General features: G+C 41.7%; 1 protein-coding gene across 1 annotated transcript; it reads left to right on the top strand.

Annotated features, from left to right (window-relative positions):
- Positions 1-744: 744 nt before the first annotated feature.
- LOC147795029 (vam6/Vps39-like protein) lies at positions 745-19,974 on the top strand (the record flags this gene model as incomplete). Its single annotated transcript, XM_087132321.1, is given in 19 exon segments — positions 745-754; positions 975-1,040; positions 4,078-4,172; positions 4,174-4,189; positions 5,208-5,302; positions 6,298-6,408; positions 7,549-7,641; positions 9,063-9,249; positions 10,070-10,190; positions 11,327-11,444; positions 12,446-12,575; positions 13,388-13,668; positions 14,618-14,759; positions 15,354-15,514; positions 16,002-16,218; positions 16,744-16,872; positions 17,391-17,539; positions 19,190-19,336; positions 19,915-19,974. Coding segments are annotated over 19 exon segments (2,328 nt in total), but the record flags the coding sequence as incomplete, so codon positions are not given.
- Between the last annotated feature and the right edge of the window lie 3 nt (positions 19,975-19,977).

Below are 19,977 nucleotides of genomic sequence, written 5' to 3'. Positions count from 1 at the left end.
TTCATGTTGGGGGATGCACATGTTTATCTTGTGCAGGCAGCAGGTCAGGAGGATGAGGCCGATGTACCGGATACCAGTGCACATTGTGTTAGCAGGAGTGATGTTGAACAGGTGATTTATCTGCTTGACATGGAAAATGTTTATCCTAATTCAGTAAGCAAGACAGTCACATAAACGGGAGAACAAACTTTACTTAAGCAATGGGGAAAAGCAGATTTGGGGCTTTTTTTGTCTCATACACAGGTGGTGCCATGAACGATGACTGTTCCGTGTCACAAGTAAAGTGCCTGTCAGGGTCCCTCAAATCTTTATATGTTCAAAACAAAATGTGTTCAAAAACACAACAGTGTGTAAATGTGCAATTTCATGTGTACATATATGTATTAAAACAACAGTGTGTGTGAGAGGTGAGATGGGACAAATGTCACTGTTGTCTCGTCGTCCAACTTCTAGTTGGGCATTCTCATTTTGGGGGATGTCGTAATGCTATTGGATTTTGAATCCAGTTTATGTACAGATTACATAGTGTACATCAAGAATTCTAGTTTCTTTAACAAATCTTTGTCAAAGTAGCAGCCATGGCCAATCTATTCCTGAATTTCTTTAAAATTTGAGCGATACTGGTTTCATGTGCACTCGGCATGTGATGTGTAATGCAATGAGTACACCTGACTAAATTCCTGTTGGAATACATGGTCTTTGCATGTGTTCCAATGCCAACCCTCAACCTCCTCAAAAGAGAGAATGCTAGAAGGTACACTGGATGTCTCCTACGTGTAGTTTCTAGAGGTACATTATACCATCATCCATGACGCATTTGTATACAGATGGCTAGAAAATGTTTGTCCTCCAGGCTTCAGCTCGAAGTACATGTACATGTAGTTTAACAATAACATGCTCCAGGCTGTCACAAGTTCATTGGGAAGTTTTTAAAATTGACAGCTAGCATTGTTTCTATTTCTTACCCCGTACAGGGGACCAGTTACTGGTTGGAACCAAGCAGGGTCACCTTCTGGTGTACAGTGTTACAGCAGGAATTGGTAAGTAGACAGTTTCCTGCAAATGTAGAGTCCCTGCAAAAGAATAGTTTTACTACAACCCTTGAAATTGCACATTTGTGTTTCAATTAATTAAAGTTATTTTCCATTTTTGTTTAGCTATTTTGGTCTGCTATTTTGGGCCTTAAGGTTTATGCTGATGCCGTTAAGCTATTGTGATGCCATCGAAGGCACCAAATTTTAATATCGCATTGATTTGTGCATAAAAAACAGCTGGATTTTCTCTGTTTTGTATTTGTTAATTTCAGTTTCTTGGGCAATTCATTGTTGTCGTGCAAGTACCGTATATACAGGTAGAGGTCAGAACTTTTTTCAAAGACCAAATTTGGGTTCAGAATTAGAATACGAAAACATGTCAACGGAACATCTCTTCCCAGATTTATTGTACATCACAGCAACAGTGGTCTCGCTCCTCTGTAATAGTTTGCACAATTTTTAATGTTTAAAACAGTGCACTTTAAATACACTTGACTCCACAAAAAATTCAAATGCTTTTCATATATTGGAAAAAGTACATGTATGCATATAAAATGAGCCAAAGGAAGAAATAACATTGCATGTTTCCTTTAAATTTTCACTGTGACTAGATTCATAGGGTTTGATACAATTTCAGATGTACATGCATATACCTGTACACGGTGTTGGGAGTTACAGATTACAAAAAGTGTTGGGACTGGGTGTGCTTACTAATCAGGGTTGGAAACCCATTGCTGCTTAAATGGCCATACACTTACGGTACATGTAAACATGGATTGTATTGAGGGGGTTGGCTGAGGCTTGATCCGAAACCCATACATGTGTAGTTTTTTGCGTGATCTAAACATGATTATGTACACGCTCATTAACATTTCAGAGCTGTGAGCACTTTCCTTTGTTACTACAAGAACAACATGATTCAAAGAACTTGTTTTCTTTGCACTTTGTTGAACTGGAATTTTTTAATCATAATTCTCTGGCTTCTCTTAAAGTTTGGTTTTCAGAGAGGGGTGGACCTTTGCACCTTTTAACTAACATGTACCGGTACTTAAATCTTCACAATTTGAACTGTGTGGTAGACGTACATGTACAGTACTAGTAATTGTTTGTGTACAGGTCCATATTCATGGACAAGTTTTGCTTGTTCCCACTGGCTTTTTACTGGTAGGGATACCCCTGTTAGCAAATTTGGCTACAAGCCAACAGTACTGTTGAAGCTTGGACTAAAGGCAAAAACACAAATTAGGCAAACCCACTATGCTTTTGTATCAGATTCCTGTCAAGAATGGTACCCAATTCCTGTTCATCTGCTGAGTAGACTATTTTGCTTTGCAAATTTATGTGCTTAACAAAAGTCAGCTGTGAACCAGTGACAAGTAATGCACATACAGGGAGTTTTGGGGCTGGTACCCTGTCTTGGCGAAGTATTCTCTGGCCCCAGGATTGTGGGGGTATAAATTATTTGTTGATGTTTTATATAAAAGTTTCAGCATGTGTGCCATCTGTTCCAACACTTCAGTAGCCGATTTCATGAAACGTGGCGTAACTTTGAACCGTGCAAAAGCCTTGCATAACAAGTTGCGATGAAGCTGCGGAATATACTTACGTTTGATTTCACGAAATGTTCCGTAGCTAGGCCATGTTTAAATAATATTTGATTTCTTGGACAAGGACAAAAAAAGCTTTTACAATGGCTGTTACTTTCCAATATCACAACAGACAACAAACTGTTGTTGTCATTGAATCACCTCCGCCTCCGATTTTGGAAAAGTTTTAGAATTTTCTTCATTGGAACCAGATAGAAAATCGCGCAGTTCTCTCACAGCCAAACAAGTTTTTTTTCTTATCTTTTACAACAAAGTTGCAGGTTTCTCATATGAGCTTTTTCAGCAATGATGAGGATTAACCGAACACGATGAGCGAGTCAAATCATTTATTTTTGCTTTGTTTGGCACAATGTATGCTACCTGAAATGGCTGCATAAGTTACACCATAATTTGTTGCATAAGTCACGGACTTACGCAGTGCATAAGTTTGTAAATTAACGTGTTGCGCAGTGTATGCAATAAAATACGGCAAAAGTGATGTTGCGCCATTGCGTGAAGTTTCGTGAAATCAGGAGCAGAATTTAACACTGAAGAATTAGAGCTGGTGGTCTCTTGTCCCTCTTGTGATGATATATTGTGGTCTTTGTTTAGTTATTATTCAGTAAATTAGAATTTCCATTGACCCTTCCTATGCAGTGTCACATACACTGTAGATTTCCTGAAAGCCAACGCTATCAATGGTATAGTGAAAAAAATATATAAAATTGGATATTTTAGCATGTTACATCAATGTAAAAAACTGAGATTCAGGAATGTTATTAAACACACACTTGTACATGTAGCATACATGTACATGTATCTGTAGATATCAAACATTGTTTTCAGTGGTTGTACAGGAAATGAAACTTGCACAACCAAATCTGTGGTACGCTCCACATAAGAACAGGGACAGGAAGCTGAATCACCAGTCCCATTGTGACATGTATTGCATGTTAGATTCAACAGGTCTCTCTGCTTCTCGTTCTATTCATCCATATTGGCTCTTCATGAAACAAACAGTCAGCCAAAGCTCTTGGGTTCTGGTAATATTGGATTACTTTAAAAGTGAAAGAAAAATACAGGGATGGTGGTAATAACATTCTGAATTGCAACTTTGTTTGATAATACCATACTGTTTTTTAGGATGAACTTAATGATCTTTAAGGCAGGTGTCATTGTGACATGGAAACGGAAATACTGTGAATAGAGATTGTTGCAATTTTGTTTTGTGCCTTTTTTGGGTTTTATGCGAATAGGAGTTTTATGCATTGATTTAAAAGCAAATGAGGTCCTTATAGGCAGAAACCTCAGTATTAGAGCTATTTCTTCATCACAAGGACCCCTTAAACTTGAACCTTTAAACACCTGAGCAATTGAGCTTGACACCATGTTTAGCAAGTTTATTGAAGTCACCTTGTTACGACGTGTACTGGGTTGTCCTTTCTGCCCCATTACAGGGAACCTGAGCTTTAAGGTAGACTTGCTGAAGTCCTTTAAGTCCTTCTCCAAAAGGCCTATTCAACAGCTGGCATGCATTCCAGAGCTGCAAATTCCTCATCAGCCTATCAGGTGAGTTGTTCAGATTGTAAGTATGCATATCAAAACATTTAACAGATGATACGAATGAAAACATAGGGTACAAATGTAAGTCTAAACTCAAAGTGGTTGTCTGCCCCAAAGAAATCATGACCGAATTGAATTTAAAAGATTTTTTAAATGTCTGCACCGTTGATGACTGCTGATAAAAACTTGTAATACAACCCCAAGGGGACCATTAAAATCCTGCATAACCTTGTTGGGTTCAGCATGGTTAGGGTTTTCTTTTTTATTTTGTGGAATTTACAGTAGTTGATCAGCAATCCAGGGTAAACAAAAATTGGACAAAAATGGAACGCACCCTCACAATCACTCAAAGGGTAGGATATGATTGCTCTTTGCATTTTAAAGACTACTTTACGTGGCAGATGCAAGAGATTGTGTTGATGGCCCAGGTGACTGAGTAACCGACAGGATGTAGTGATTGTGAAACATTGAATGGTTGGAACGTGGTTTTAGGGTTTGAGAAATTGGGAGTAGTTTGGCAAACAACATGTACATGTATGCCCACCAGTTAGATGTTGTTGATCACCATATAAACATACTAGCACATGTACATACAAAACGACGTTTTTCTTACGGCTGTTTAAAAGGCAACTTGTTTGTGAAATAAACCATTTCAAGTTTAAACCATGTTACACGTGTCAACCGTGACATTGACGTATTGTAAAATGGCACAGAATTCTGATTTAATGGGGGAGGGTTTGCCTTTGCAAGTTTTACCTTGGTCTGAGTGAACCTGTAATTTGATGATTCAAAAATTGCATTCTGAAAATGAAGTTGAACAGTGAAAGAAATAGTGATTTTTCGATACATGTACCTGTACATTCTTCCACCTGAATCCTTTTGTACTTCTGGGCAGAAATGTAGCCTTGAACGAAGACAGGGTAAACCAGAATTTTAAGTTTCAACATTTTTCAGGATAATGACGTTTGGTTTTGTCCTGCCTTAAGCTGATTTTTGTCACCCTTTTCCCCATCCTGAATTGCAGATGCTGTCATCAACGTGCACGACCTGAATCACTTCTCACAGATCACCAGCATAGCCAAGACCAAAGGGGCCACTCTCTTTGCCATCGACCTGCAGGTTGGCGTCACAACTGTGGACTTCATTTCCGATGTGTTTTCCCCTTAATATCAAAAGTTTGGGTTTCTCAAGGGAGGGCTTGTGTGCCTGGAGCAATCAAGAGGTTCATAGATTACAGAGGCATCGTATCTCCTCAATCTGCATACCTACAGTATACTTCATGCTGCATTTCCTCTGTTTGGTAGCAAATACATGCATGGCCTAGTTAAGATAGTTACTCAGTTGCGTTCAGTTAGCTTACATGTACATATGACAGCCTTGATCTGGGCATGGCTGTGTGTGCTGTGGCAAACGAGAGAGACAGAGACAGCGTTATTTGGCATACATCAACGTGTACATGTGATACTTCTGCAACGGGCACAGTGTTTATCACGGCCGTTTTTCAATACTCAACTTCGGCTCCGTCTCAGGCTTCAACTGTTTTTAACTAGCTGACGTTGAAGCTGTAAGTGCAGTAATTAGTTTAATAGTGCCACAAAACATCAAATAAGGTGCAAGAGAGCCAGAAATTACAGTAATCCAATTTAATGTAAACGCTTCAGGCCCACAATCGGGGATTGGTTTTGGGAACGAAGCCTGAGACGGAGCCCAAGTCGAGTGTTGGAAAAGGGCCCATGCCTCTATGTTTTTCTACATTATTGATACAATACCGGCAGGAACTGTATATATCTGGTGTGCGCACATTCATATATTCATCAATTATCAATACGGCGTTATCACACTAGTGCGAGTATGGTAACTAATTTATCTTTAACCAAACTTGATTCATAGTAAAGATGCTATGGTTTGAATTTACAGTCAACTTTGCAGCTGTGTTGTTTTGTTTTTAGCATAAAAATAGGGCAGTGAACGTTGCAATATGTGTCACACTGTTCGTTGCCATAGATCGACCAATCAGAATTAAAGTTTGCTTAAAATGTTCAGATACATGCCACTTCCATCTTCTGGCTTGAGATGGACACAGGACATGCAAGTCATCTTTCCCCTTCCTCCAGAAACTGACCACAGAGAGCGGCAGTGCTACCTACAATCTCCGTCTCTGCGTCGCTGTCAAGAGGAAACTGCAACTCTTCTACTGGAAGAATAGGTCCTTTGAAGATGTCAAGGTAATGGAGGAAGTTACGATGATAGGGAATGAAAGGCTGTGCCACATTAGTGTAATGTTTCATAAGCAAGGCTTTTACTCATCCATATTACTATCTTGTACCATTGACTGAATAAGATACATGTAAGTTATCTTAACTTGTGGGAAGTTTTGTATATGCATTGAAAAGTTTGCATGTTTTATTGTTTAAGCCATTCATGGAAGCAGAAATATTGATCAAATGCAATTTGAGAAAACTCTGCAGTTAAAATGTCCCAAATGAAAGTATTGCCCGACTAATGCGGTGTTCCTGATGATGAACCACATGTGTAGTCAAAAGACGGCATGGAATGAAATGTACGGTACTTGGAATAATGTGACATCAAAATGTGGATTTATGAAGTGAAGCTAGTATATGTTGACTAAAGAGAACACCATGCTGCACAGATTTGAACGCAGAGCAGAATCAGGCTCTGTTCAAATCGGCTGGGCTCAAGCCGGTGCTAGCTCGTGGATGCTATTGCCTTATTGCATGTGTCCTCTCTAGCCAAAGCCATAACATTCAGAATTGGCCTTCCAGTGGCTTTACTGTACAGGTTCAAGATATGCTGTGATTAACCATTGAGCTATATTGATACTAAATTTCCAGAATGCTAACTTGCATTGGAAAGTGCCATGCTTCTGCACAAACCTGAGGAGAATTCAAAGTTCTGAATGAATTTTGTACGGCTATTCGCATGTCTGAATCTGTAAGCTGCAACAATGCTTCATCAGAGCCACTATACCACAGACCTAAACATACATAATGTACATGTACAGTCAGTGAAGAAGCGTTTAATTTTGCAAGGTGTGAGCAATGCAAAGTGTGTTCATTGTGCTGTAGATGAATTTGGCTGAGGCAGTTTAATGTGTCATGCTGCTGTGATGGGCGTACATGCGATTTGCACATGTTGCTCTTGCGTGTCGCATTCAGATTGCATAATGTGGAAGTTGCTCTACCGTCTTTCATTACATGCTACTCCTACAAATGTGTGTTGGAGGTCAAAATATCTGCATGCAGGAGACGTCCAGCTTTGCACAGGAAACGATGAGTCAGCACCCCCCCTAGAAATTTGACACGGCTCTGTGGAAATAACAAAGATTTGTGATTGTCCTGTGGTAGGCTGAGCTGGGTGTTCCCGATGTCCCCAAGGCCATGGCCTGGTGCGGCAGCTCCCTGTGTGTCGGCTTCAAAAGGGATTACTTCCTGATTAGGGTGAGAAAATAATATTGAGTGCAGTCCGTTAGCAAAATGGGGCTGGGATAGTGACCATGCAGGAGAAACACGTGCCCAGAATGTGATGTTATGTCATGGTTCAAATTAGAGAACAGTAATCATACGTGTATGCAATTGAGAAAGCCAGCGGTACCTGGGCATCCAAGTAGTCGAATGCACCATTAGACTTACTCTCACTGGCCAGAAGACAAGCAATTTCTGTGAGCATATTTTAAAAATTCTTTTGCGTAAAATGCTCATTCGTGACTTGTTATACATGCACTGGACCTACAAGGTGTGTGCAAAAACAGGTAGACGGAAAAGGAGCCCACACAGAATGACAAGCGTCGCATGCATATTATACTCAGAAAGTGTACAGTACGTACCTTATGCGTCCTGAGCATAATATGCATATGATGCACGTCATTTTCGTGGCCTCCTTCTCCGTCTGCCGCAAAAACATTTGAAGTTTACAGTGTGACCTACTTGCCTGAGCCCACTGAGGACACAGCGAACCATGCTCATCCATGTCAATGCTTGCACACAGTGGTTGACTCCCTTTGTCAAAGAAAAAGTGTGCACCAGGCCTATTAGGTATTCCTTCCAAGTAAAGCACATGCCAGAACCTACCAGGAATTGTATTTTCCGTGCCAGTGGGCTAACACGTACCCGGTACATCTGCGCAAAATAAGATGCTGCAGAGTGATTGGCAGTTGTCATGGGAGAATGGAATTGACTTTTCCTAACAAACGTTACTACTGCTATTTTATCTGTTTTATTGATCCAGGGTTTCAAAGCCTAATGGCTGAATTGCACAATGGTTACATTGCATAATTAAAATGAAGTTATTATTATTAGGATATATTTCTGGTAATGACACCAAGGATTCCTCAAAAGCACCCTAGGCACTGTAGCTTGCAAGCCTGAAGAAACCTGTAGAGAGGAGACAATGAGAAGCAGTTACAGTTTTAGAGGTGGGAGGAAAACCCCAGAGGAATATTCTGGGTAAAACCCACGGAATCAGGTAGGGACTGAAAACCCAATCCACATGTGGACCGGGCCGGGATTTGAACCCGTGCCTTAGAGGTGGAAGGCGAGGAAAGAACCACTACGCCAACCTGACTCCCTGAAGTTAATTCAAAACTACTATGTGAGAAAAAAATATATGTAGTTAATGCAAATAAAGCGCACTGTTGTCGGTTATACGTATATTACCAAAGTCGTTCTTTCAATACATGAAGACCTTGGTGTTGGTGTGTTGGAATCAGCTGTTTGCGATCATCAGAATCAGGCCCAGGGTTTTCCAAGATGTTGCATGAAATGGCGTTGTCCAGTAGTGGATTTTGGCCCACATTGAATCCTTGTATTGATGTTTCCAGTTCAAATTCACAACAGTTTGTTTTCTTTATTTTTTCGTTCAGGTTGACAATGGTGAACTCAAAGACCTTTTCACTACGGGCAATGCCACGCAGGCCGAGCCCACGGTCACCAGACTGTCAGAAGACATGTTGGCACTGGGACGAGACATGATGAGCATCATCATCGACTCGGAGGGACAGCCTGCCAAGAAGTACGCCCTCACGTGGTCAGATTTCCCAATAGTGCTTGGTAGGTAGTGCATGCACAAGCTGTTTACAAGACCCCACACTGCAATAGATGCATCAGATTTGTCAGAGCCAAAAAGTTGATCAGACTGCAGAAAAGAGCAGGTGATGAATTTCATTTGGTATCTTGGCTGCTCGCGGGACTTCTGTCTTGAGACTGGTTGGTTTTTTCCTTGCCTTAAAATGGAAATAGATGGTAAAAGATACGCTGGGCTGTGAACTCCAGTCAACCCAACCTCTTAATAACCACACATACATTAACATACAATACTAAATGTCCAGGGCTCAATAACCTTCTTTTCCCATGCAAATGTCAATTTTTTGTTCAAAACAACATTCACATATATCGGTTTCATTTTTATAACCAATTCATCTTGAACTGTATGATAGAATGTAACATTTGAACTTCCAATTTCTTAATGAAACGAGGAAAGATTTGTTTTAATAGATTTCTTTTGTTTTTTAAGTGCAATTATTAATTGTATGTACTTGTAGCCTGAAACTAGCCAGAAGGATGCATTGGAGACTTTCTGATATCAAGCACGTCAAGCAATCTGAAAGTGGGAGAAATTAGACAGATCAGGACAGTGCATAGTAGGCCAGCATGTTTTCAGTTGTAGCATGCCCCAGTGTTGTAGTCAAGTCCATCACAAGTCCTTTCACAAGGCCAGTCCAAAGTCACAGGGTGAACAATGACGAGGGAATGCTTTTGTCACAGCTCATTTGTATAGCTTGTGAATTGGCTTAAGACTGCATGACTTGTGATGGACTCGAATACAACACTGGCATGACCTTTGGGATAAAATCTCTGCTCATCTCCACAGAGCATGACCAGCCCTACATCATAGCTGTCCTGCCAAAGTACGTGGAGATTCGAACCGTGGACCCCCGCCTGCTGGTACAGACCATCGAGCTCAACAAGCCGCGCTCCATCACCATAGGAAGGTGAATGGAGCAGATTCTCGCTGCTGCATCCTGGGAGCTCATTATCCTCATTGTGGTCACTCATGGCTAAGATTTGATTATTTTTATACCTGTTTTTTACCTTTAAACTGGTGTATATGTCCATGCTGTATTCTCAGTGTGATCTGAGATCTAAAAAAACAAATCCTGCTTGAATCAATGCAGCAGTGGGATTGGAACCAATCACCCAATCCGGGCAACTCGGCGGTCAAGTGGTAAGATATTTGCCATTGTAAGCAGGAAGTCGTGGGTTCAAATCCCTCCTGAGGAAGCTTGTGATGTTGTTACCACTCATGGACCACAACTGAGAGAATACATTGTGAATATATACGTTTATGTGAGGGCAAAACTGGTGTTAAAACTTAACATTCCCAACACAAATCTGAAAATTAATACCATTGATTCAAGATGTGATGCTATTCATAATGTTACTTCTTTCGGTTTTGGCTTTATACATGAATCAGTGCTATTCAGCTTAAGGCCACAGAGGCACAGTGGCTCAAACACATGTTGTCACTCTTGGGGATGGGCAAGTTGACTGAGAACTGTTCCAAACCGTGCTTTCTGAGCAGAAACTGGGAATATCTTGACATAAGTTTGCCATGCCAGTCTGCCTTCACTCATTTCACTCATGGAACATGGACTCATTTACATATTTCTATGTTCTACCAACCTCTGAATAACAAGACAGAAAAGTCAGTGCAAGTAGTAAATCATCACAAAGTAAAGAACTGACAATAAGATTATAAGGTACCTGGCAAGATGTAGTAGTCCATGGATCTTTTGGATGATTTCAAACTGCGGTGCAAAGCAAGAGGAATAGCATCAGATTTGATACATGTTCCCCTGTCAAAGTGTATATTTTTCTTAACAAAGGTGTCTCAATATATATTGATATTTGATGATATCCTATTAACACTATTGCTAAAAACCTGTTCTTTTTCAGCTGCATTTCACCAAACCTTACAGGTTTTGGTCACAAGTTCAATTATTCTATCCGTGGTCAAAATCCATGTACGACTTACAGTCGTGAATATAGCAATATTATTTGAATGTAAAGATTCTCAATGTTCTGGTTGACTTATTTCAACTCTCTGTCTTTTTTTTTTTTACCCCAGTGGTCATGTGTACGTGGCATCCCAACATTACATATGGAGACTGGTACCCATCCCCATCACCACACAAATCAAGGCACTTCTAGCCGACAAGCAGTTTGAACTTGCCCTGCATTTAGCCGTGAGTTGCCTCAACTGTTTGCGTTGGACAAGAGTGTGTTTTTAATCAAAGCAGGATACAAGGAGAACTTCGCTGTGATTATGACCACATGTAATCACAAACAGCACAAAACAAACACCAGACACAAAGAATATCCCAAATGGCAAATAACTGGAGTCTAATGTGCTTTGAAAATGTTGCATTCAAGTTGCGTACTTAGAGTGGTGTTTGTAGTGATTTAGCATGAAGAGATGTTATCATGCAGAGGCAGTCCCCTCGGTATATGACACATGGTGTTTCCTTCACGACATAATGTTATTGTCAATGCTGCGTTTTCATTGTGCTTGAAGTGAGCAATTGTAATGGGAAGTACATAGTATATCACCATCTTTACCGGGTCTGTCGGGACCTCCCTCTGACTGGACAAGAATGAAATTTTCAGGGTTTTTTCTATTGGTTTGAAACCTTACTTTTAGTATAGTGGAGTCGCCTAATTTTGCCCTCTCTAGCTTTTTTGGACTTTCCTTTTGTGTTAGAAAAACCTTGGTCAGTAAAGTCCAGATTTTTGTAACAGGGACATCTAGACTGACAGAGTGTGAGATAAGATTGAGTGTAAGGGTAAAGTCCAATTCCATTCAACCTAGTCTCCACCATGCTCCAACGGGGAATTGAAACAGGAATACCACAGCCCAACAGCAACAGCGAAGACTACTGTCTTCAGAGGCAGAAATTGTTTTTAAAATAGTGACAACAAAATCAAACTATTTGTGGGCACTCAAAAGCATAAACACATTAATGTCTCTCTGGCCAAGTGAGAGCAGCTTTGCTTCTTATTGTTATTAATCACCCACCAGGAGCTGTGAAAATCACAAGGAATCTTGTTGGTTTTTGTGAATTAAGGTTAAGCACTGCTTAAAAAAATGACCTTTTCATTGAAAGCTTTCTTTGAAAGACATCTAGACAAAGAAAGCTGCGCCCTTTCAATGGGGCCGCCTACAATATCTCTTCTTTCGTTGTCACAGAACATGACAGATGAAGTTGAAGCAGACAAGCAGAGACGAATTCAGCACATCCAGAACCTGTATGCCTTTGAATTGTTCCAGCAGCACCGCTTTGAAGAATCCATGAAGATGTTTTCTAAATTAGGAACAGGTAGCTAAACCAAAGGTTGCCATGGTTACCCTATTCCTTGACATTTCCAATGATGCCCTGCAGTGGCAATAGGCAGTGTGCTAACCGTTGTTATGCAGAAAATTTTGTGAGCAATCTTTCTTTATGAAACCTGACACAGTGCCCTCCACCATTGACTTGGTTTGTAATTGCATAGGAATTGCTTCACACTCTTTCTGCTTGTAACCTTTACCAACAAAGGCTGCTTTCTCAACAGATGGGGCATATTAAGTACTGGCAGAGAATAGAAATATTCACCCGTGTTGCACTTCATTCACTTGTGTTGCACCTTGCACATGCAGTTGACTCACGCTGTACTTTGTCCAGTATGATTGACTCCTGTTTCACAGTGTGCAACACAAGGCACTCCTGATGCTTCTTGTTGGTCAGGATGTATTTGCGTTGCACGACATTTCTCCAACTCACGCTGTACTTTGTACAGTATGATTGACTCCTGTTGCACAGTGTGCAACACAAGGCACTCCTGATGCTTCTTGTTGGTCAGGATGTATTTGCGTTGCACGACATTTCTCCAACTGGATTTACATGTACTGCAGAGAATTCTTCAAGGCATGCTGCCACCACTGATGCTGTCTCTTAAAACGTTGCTGAAATAATGGTCACTGCATCAGCTGATTGACGGATGTTTCCAGCTGACCGGTCTGTCCAACAGTTTGAGAAAGCCAGTTGTTCAGTCAGTAGAGATATTTGGCTCACCACGAACCTCTCCTGTAACCTGCCTTGCCATAATTCATCTATATCACTTTCACCTGTTCCTACATTTTCTCTGGCAGACCCCTCCCAGGTGATAGGCCTCTTTCCCGACCTTCTCCCCAAGGAGTACCGCAGTAAGCTGGAGTACCCCAGCAACCCCACGGAGCTGACGGGCCAGGCCATGGAGAAGGGGCTGACGGCCCTGATCGAGTACCTGACCCAGAAGCGGCAGGACCTGATGAAGGCGTCGGGCAAGGAACTGAACCAGCCCTCCACCATCGTGGAGGGCTGCGCCACCGTCACCTCCCGGAAGCAGATGAGCCTGATCATTGACACCACGCTGCTCAAGTGCTACCTGCAGGTAGGACAGACTCGTGCTCTTGGGATTTTGGCTTAGGCCCAGTGGTGGAGGAAGAATTATGAAAATGTAAGGGTTCTCCCGGTCTATGGAATAGACGTTCAGTTGCAGCCGAGTTTCTATGATGTCTGTGCACATTTGCTGATTACTTATGCATGACTAGAATTTGACCAATCAGCAGCCATGTCTTATATTGACTTGTGGCTGCAAGCTCAGTGATGTCTAAGGGAAAACATGGTACATAATCAGTGTAGGGACATGCCATGATGTGCTTATCAACCACACTGGTTAGGCTTATAAAAAGCTTATAAAGCTGGGGAAAAAAAAAATCATATTTCCTAGGTCTGAATCGCTCTTCCCTTGCTTTGATGGAGGTTGCCTGAAACTGGTCAGCTGATATGGTCAGCTGATGTAGTATGGTTAACAGACATTTATTAACCGCTCAACAGCGGAAAGCAGCTTTTGGCTCAAATGACGTCACGATTTCTTAGGTGACTTTCTGGCTAACGCTCAGGTTCATATCAAGCTTGAATGCTCACATATGTGACCCACTCTGTGAAAATGAGTCACAAGTCGGCAGAGCCACCATGGAGTAAAAAGTAAATTTTTGCACAGTGTAAATCAATAGGACCCCACAGCATTTGTCACCATGGAGTAACCACTTCCATCAGGATGCCAAACTGAGTGATACATCAAAACAAAAAGCTTGATTCGCTCTTTTCAATACAAATAAAAACTCAAAACGTGGCTCTGGCGCCTTATGGCCCATTTTCACAGAGCAGGTCACATATATCATACATTGCTCACAGCATCTGCTGTTTGCCTATCCTCATCACTTGGGATAAGTTTCAAATCACCAAACCCATTCAGTGAAATTGGGACGTCATGTTGCATCCTTGCACCAATGTAATCCTATCCTTGAAGGAGCATTTCCCCCCACGTTTCGAAACAGACGAACGATGCCCTGGTTGCGCCACTCCTCAGACTCAAAGACAACAATTGTCACCTGGAGGAAAGCGAACGTGTCTTGAAGAAGCACCAGAAATATGGGGAGCTCATTATACTCTACGAGAAGAGAGGCCTTCACAGAAAAGGTAAAGTACCACTTCCAGAACTGTATCAAGTTTTGTTCCCTATTGTGTCAATCAAGATTGACTTGTAATTAACTCCAAACTCAAAAGTCTGCAACAAATGGAAATTCTGTAGCAGACAAACTTGGAAAGTTCTATCATTTGTAGACTGGTTCCTGTCCTAACTCTAATGTCCCGCATATAATGGGAGAGGGAACATGCCTATGTCACTTTTGCTCACCATACAGCTAAACCCACTTTCCCAGGTAGGGATGGATTCCCGAGTAGAAATGAGCAAACCGCTCTCGCATACTAGCAGAATGTGAATAACTTACTTGCTGTTGTGATAAGCATGCACAGTACCCACGTCATGTTTACAGCTGATGTGAAAGCAACGCAGGAAAGCAGACAGAAATTGTGTGACATGCAAAATTTGACATGATCACAGGCAAACGTATGGTGTTTGTGACATGGCTTCCACTGTCTCATGAAGTAAGAACCAGACCTCATTCAGGCTGTCGCGCCATGTTTTACAAGATGCCCGTTCTTTGACCTTTGTCCTTATTGGACCTCCCGATTCTTTCTCCATCTTTTCCCTTCCTCCCCCACATCTCCCAGCCTTGGACTTGTTGCTCAGACAGTCGCAGAAGCCCAACAGCCCCCTGAAGGGTCACGAGAGAACGGTGGCTTACCTCCAGAGGCTTGGCCACGAACACATGGACACCATCTGTGAATACGCCAAATGGGTCCTGAAGGCCCACCCGGAGGATGGACTTAAGGTGAGAAGGGGAGAGACTTTTTGTCCTTGCTACTCGTGTTAGCTGAAGCAAATGATTTCAAATAAGTTATCACTCCCAATCAGGAATAACTCTAACAAAACGGCAGGGCAGCTAAAATACAAAATACCCAGTAGAAGTAATTATGGTTCCAAGTTTCTTTTTTACCTACCCATGCCAATTTTTGTTGTTAAAAATTGACTTGCTGTGCAATTACCAGGGTCGACCAAGCAAAAACAACCGCAGAGAAGAATTGAGTTTTTTCTTTTAACCCCCAAATGAGTTTTGATCCTCAGTTGTTTTTCATTATGAAACAAAAATCAAATTTTAACAACACTAATAATTTTTGATCGCCCCCAAAGCGGTTTCTGGGACAGATTTAGTGGGGAAGCGAAAGTCATATAGCCAAAGTAGTAATTGACGGGCTTGCAATGCATTTCTGAAAGATGAACAAGATAAACCCCATCCTTTACCTCTTGCTGTAATGCAGATCTTCACAGAGGACATTCCTGAGGTGGAGAGCCTGCCCCGAATCCGTGTCCTGGACTACCTGATGACCGTGGCCAAGAGACTGACGGTGCCCTACCTGGAGCACGTCATCCTGACCTGCGGGGACACCACCCCTGAATTCCACAATCGACTGATCCACCTCTACAGGGAGATGGTGCAGGAGAAGATGGCGGATTACCTTCACACCTTACCCGAAGGTGGGTTAAAAGGAAAAAAAACCAATTCAGGTTTAACTGTGAGTACTACTAGAGGGGAAGTGAAAGACAGTTTCAGTACGTTTCATCCGTTTACTTGCATATGCTCTTAACATATGTAGTTACAATATATACACCTGTGCATACTTGTAGTTAGGGATTCATTTATTTTTGCCCCAAAAAATCCAAACGCTGGAGAATCCATTGAGGAGTAGCCACTCCACAACTGCAGGAACGTAGACCCTTATTAGACAAAAATGAGTAGGGTCTATGTAGGCTGCATTTCATATCGTTTTGCCAATTCTTCTATCAAGCACCCCTGGAACAAAAATGATGAAATATTTGGATTCTGGCAACACACAAGTTGATTTGTACTTATCCTTGTTTTGGCCGCACCAATAACAGCTCTATCTTGTTAGTTTTAAGCTTTGTATGTGTCAGGTAATAGTTTGTCCAGTTTTGTTTTCAAATAGTGATTAATGTGTGGCTCCTTACTGGTTCCCCACCTGTGTGGGCTCCATTTTTCAGGTCAGCTTCCCCCGAGAGCAGGCACCGAGCCGGGGGAGTTTGGCGAACTGAGGAGGAAATTGCTGTTTTTCCTGGAGACGTCATCTTCTTACATTCCGGAAAGACTTCTCACACATTTTCCCTTTGACGGTGAGTCACAGGTTTAATTTTTTTTTTTTTTTTTACCTTTTTCTCTGCCGCAAAGTGACCGTAAAAGAGAGAAGGAAAGAAAAACAACTTTGATGTCAAAGTTTAGGAGAACTAGAAGTAGTTTGTTTCCACAGTTTGATAGAATTGCAATGAATACTTATAGGCAGGGTCATGGTATACCTACATGTACATATGGCAGGCAGTAATCATCAATTTTCATCGATTTGTCAGGAAAAGACAGGTTATCTAAATATCAGTGTTATTGAGAAGAACAGATTTGTTTCAAAGTTCTGTTTCCAGCTTCATTTAGAAGAATTGTTGATAGAAATATTGTGACTTACAATGCATACAACAGTTGTTTAAATGTACCCTCCTTTAATCTTGTCAATGAAACAATAGAAATTAGCTTGTATTGGAGTGCTTTGGATCTGCCAACAATGCACGTACTACATGGATGCTGTAACATGTTTCGATTTGCGCTTGCGCAATTTCATCGTTGGTCTCGTCCATCTGTGTAGGATTCTATGAGGAGAGAGCCCTCCTTCTAGGCAGGCTAGGCCGTCATGAGCAGGCCTTAGCCATCTATGCTCACGTCCTGAAGGACACCAGGAGAGCGGAGGAGTATTGTCGGAGGAATTACGCAAGGGATCCACAGACAAATAAAGATGTAAGCAGAATGAGAATCATTGTCATTGTAGATATGTGACTTTCACGTTGATCCGTGGTACGAGGGTGCGTCTTCATCGTCGGTCTATCTGCTCCGAGCGGGAACAACAGAGGGTGCGTTTTGAAATGAAATTGACAGTCCTTTGGTACTAACTCACGGCATATGTGCGCAAGTTTATGCACTGACTGGAATGGAATGCTGTAATGTACAGACTTTGCGCGCGTGACGAACATGTGCAAGAACTCGGTCGGAAAACTTAGTACCATCTGTCTTTCTTTCGCCGTTGAGGGTATACTTCAACTCAGGGTAGATAGTCTCAAGGCTCAATTGTTAATCTGTCATTCTACAGCTTCAACTTAGTCTCCTCTTCCAGTCTAAATACCTTAATTCCAAAAACCAGTGCCAGCTACTTTTACCTGGCCACAATTTCCAAATTTTGTAGATTTATATGATCTATACATGATTGTGGTATGTTTTATGGTGTTGTAAACAAACTTAAAAGGAACTGAATACATATGCTCAAGAATAAGCCAAACTTTTTTCCTTCAAGTTGTTCTGTTTGTAACTTCTTGTAAAACCACGTAGATTTTGTTACTGCTTTTGTGGGAATTTAATTTAAGTGATTATTTGAATATTGGATCAAATAGGAGATTGAACTCAGTCAATTGTCATACCTCTGTGTTGGACACTTGTCTGTTCATTGGCCCAGAATGATCACATGACAATATATCTGCGTAGCACACTCACCAGGAGACATCTCATTCTGCCAATAGTACATGCACATGCACGAAACAGAAGAGCTTCAGGAAATGTGCATAAGTTACTGGGGAATTCGATCAATGGTCGCACTCGTATAACAGACTCATTCCTGCCCTCACAGCTTATAAGGTAATGCAGGGACCACAAACCGGACTACATGACTTGTGAATTTGTACCCACTGGTACCCGCACTACTTTCACATTAAAGTTAACGCAATTAAAGAAAGTGAGGGAACGTTGCATTTGCAGACGGTATTGTTTACGTCTGTTATGTTTCACAGTAGGCCTGTAGTCGTCTTCTGAGTTTCTGAGATTTAGAGGTCGCTTCTTTTGATAAATTCTTCAGCCTCAACACAATTAAGACAGAGGTATGACAAAACAATTGTTGACTGCTGTGACGTGGGATATGATGTTTTGAACACCCGAGGGACGCACAGCACCCTGGGGCGAAGCCGATGGGGCTGTGCATCCTTCAGGTGTTCAAAAAGCCATATATCCCACATCACAGCAGTCAGCAATTGTTAAATAACTGTTGGTAATAACCCAGCTTTAGGTCTTTGACTGGCAACACAGATCAGATTGTCGTGGCTCCTTGTGCAAACCGTAGATGGGGTGTGTTTTCACAGCTCAGTTCTGACGCTCTGAAAAGAAACTGTCCCTTAAAAAACGTGGGGATAGGCCTACCCACAGGTACTTACATGCTTAGTACAGGGCACACTATGTGTGTGCAAGCAATTTTGGTTGGAGTGTATGGTCTTTGCAGGTGCTTAAAGCACCAAGTTGAAAAAAAGTTCCCACTAGCCTCTCCTCAGGCAGTGAGAGGGGGTACTTCGGTGCAGGGCAGATGAAACAACGAAGCACGCTGATGATTTGTAAACATTGTGATTGCAGGTGTACCTGTCGCTCTTCAAGACTTACATCAAACCACCTGACGCAAGCTCCCTGCGGATCATGGCCAGTATCGAACCCTCCAAACCCAACATTAAAGCTGCCCTGGAAGTCCTACAATTCCATCATGACAAAGTTGACACAGCTAGGGTGGGTGTTGCTTTGATTGGATTCTTTTTTTGGGGGGGGACAGATAAAGGACTCAAAGAAACAGACCAAACACAGACAAAACACTAGTGGCTTCTCACTAGCTCCCTTGAACAAAGATATTCACAAATTGCAAGGAACCAAAAGCATGGGGCTACATAGGTCAGTTGGAAGACAGCCGGCACTGTGTTCCGGAGGTCAGGGGTTCACATACATGTGTACTACAAAAGCTGATTTCTTTATTCGTCTCTTTCATTACTGTGTATAAACCTGATTGGTCCTGCTGCATGGTTTGACAGTTGGTAACCATACAAGATAAACTCTCTTTGGCTGAAAGAGTGAATCTGAGGAGAGCGGATCCTCGTTTTGGAAATGAATACCACATCGCAGTAGCCTTACTACAGTCCATAGCCATTCTTAATTGAATTAGTTTTAATATAAATCACAATGAGTCAACTTCCGCAGCAGTTTAAAAAAAGAAATTAAAAATTAACAGACTTGTATTTTTGGATGCACACACAAACCAGTTAATAGTAAACCCCGCAAAACCTACCAACTGTTTTTGACATTCATATTCACAGGCTCTGGAGATGCTACCTGAGACTATTCAGGTGTCAGACGTCTGCGGCTTCCTGGAAGGAGTC

Source organism: Acanthaster planci, unplaced genomic scaffold (assembly GCF_054643075.1).
Source record: "Acanthaster planci isolate LZ-2023a unplaced genomic scaffold, COTS_SCS Contig210, whole genome shotgun sequence".
Classification (NCBI taxonomy): Eukaryota; Metazoa; Echinodermata; class Asteroidea; order Valvatida; family Acanthasteridae; genus Acanthaster; species Acanthaster planci.
The sequence above is the reverse complement of the archived record's forward strand: the minus strand, read 5'-3'. Positions and strand labels throughout refer to the sequence as shown.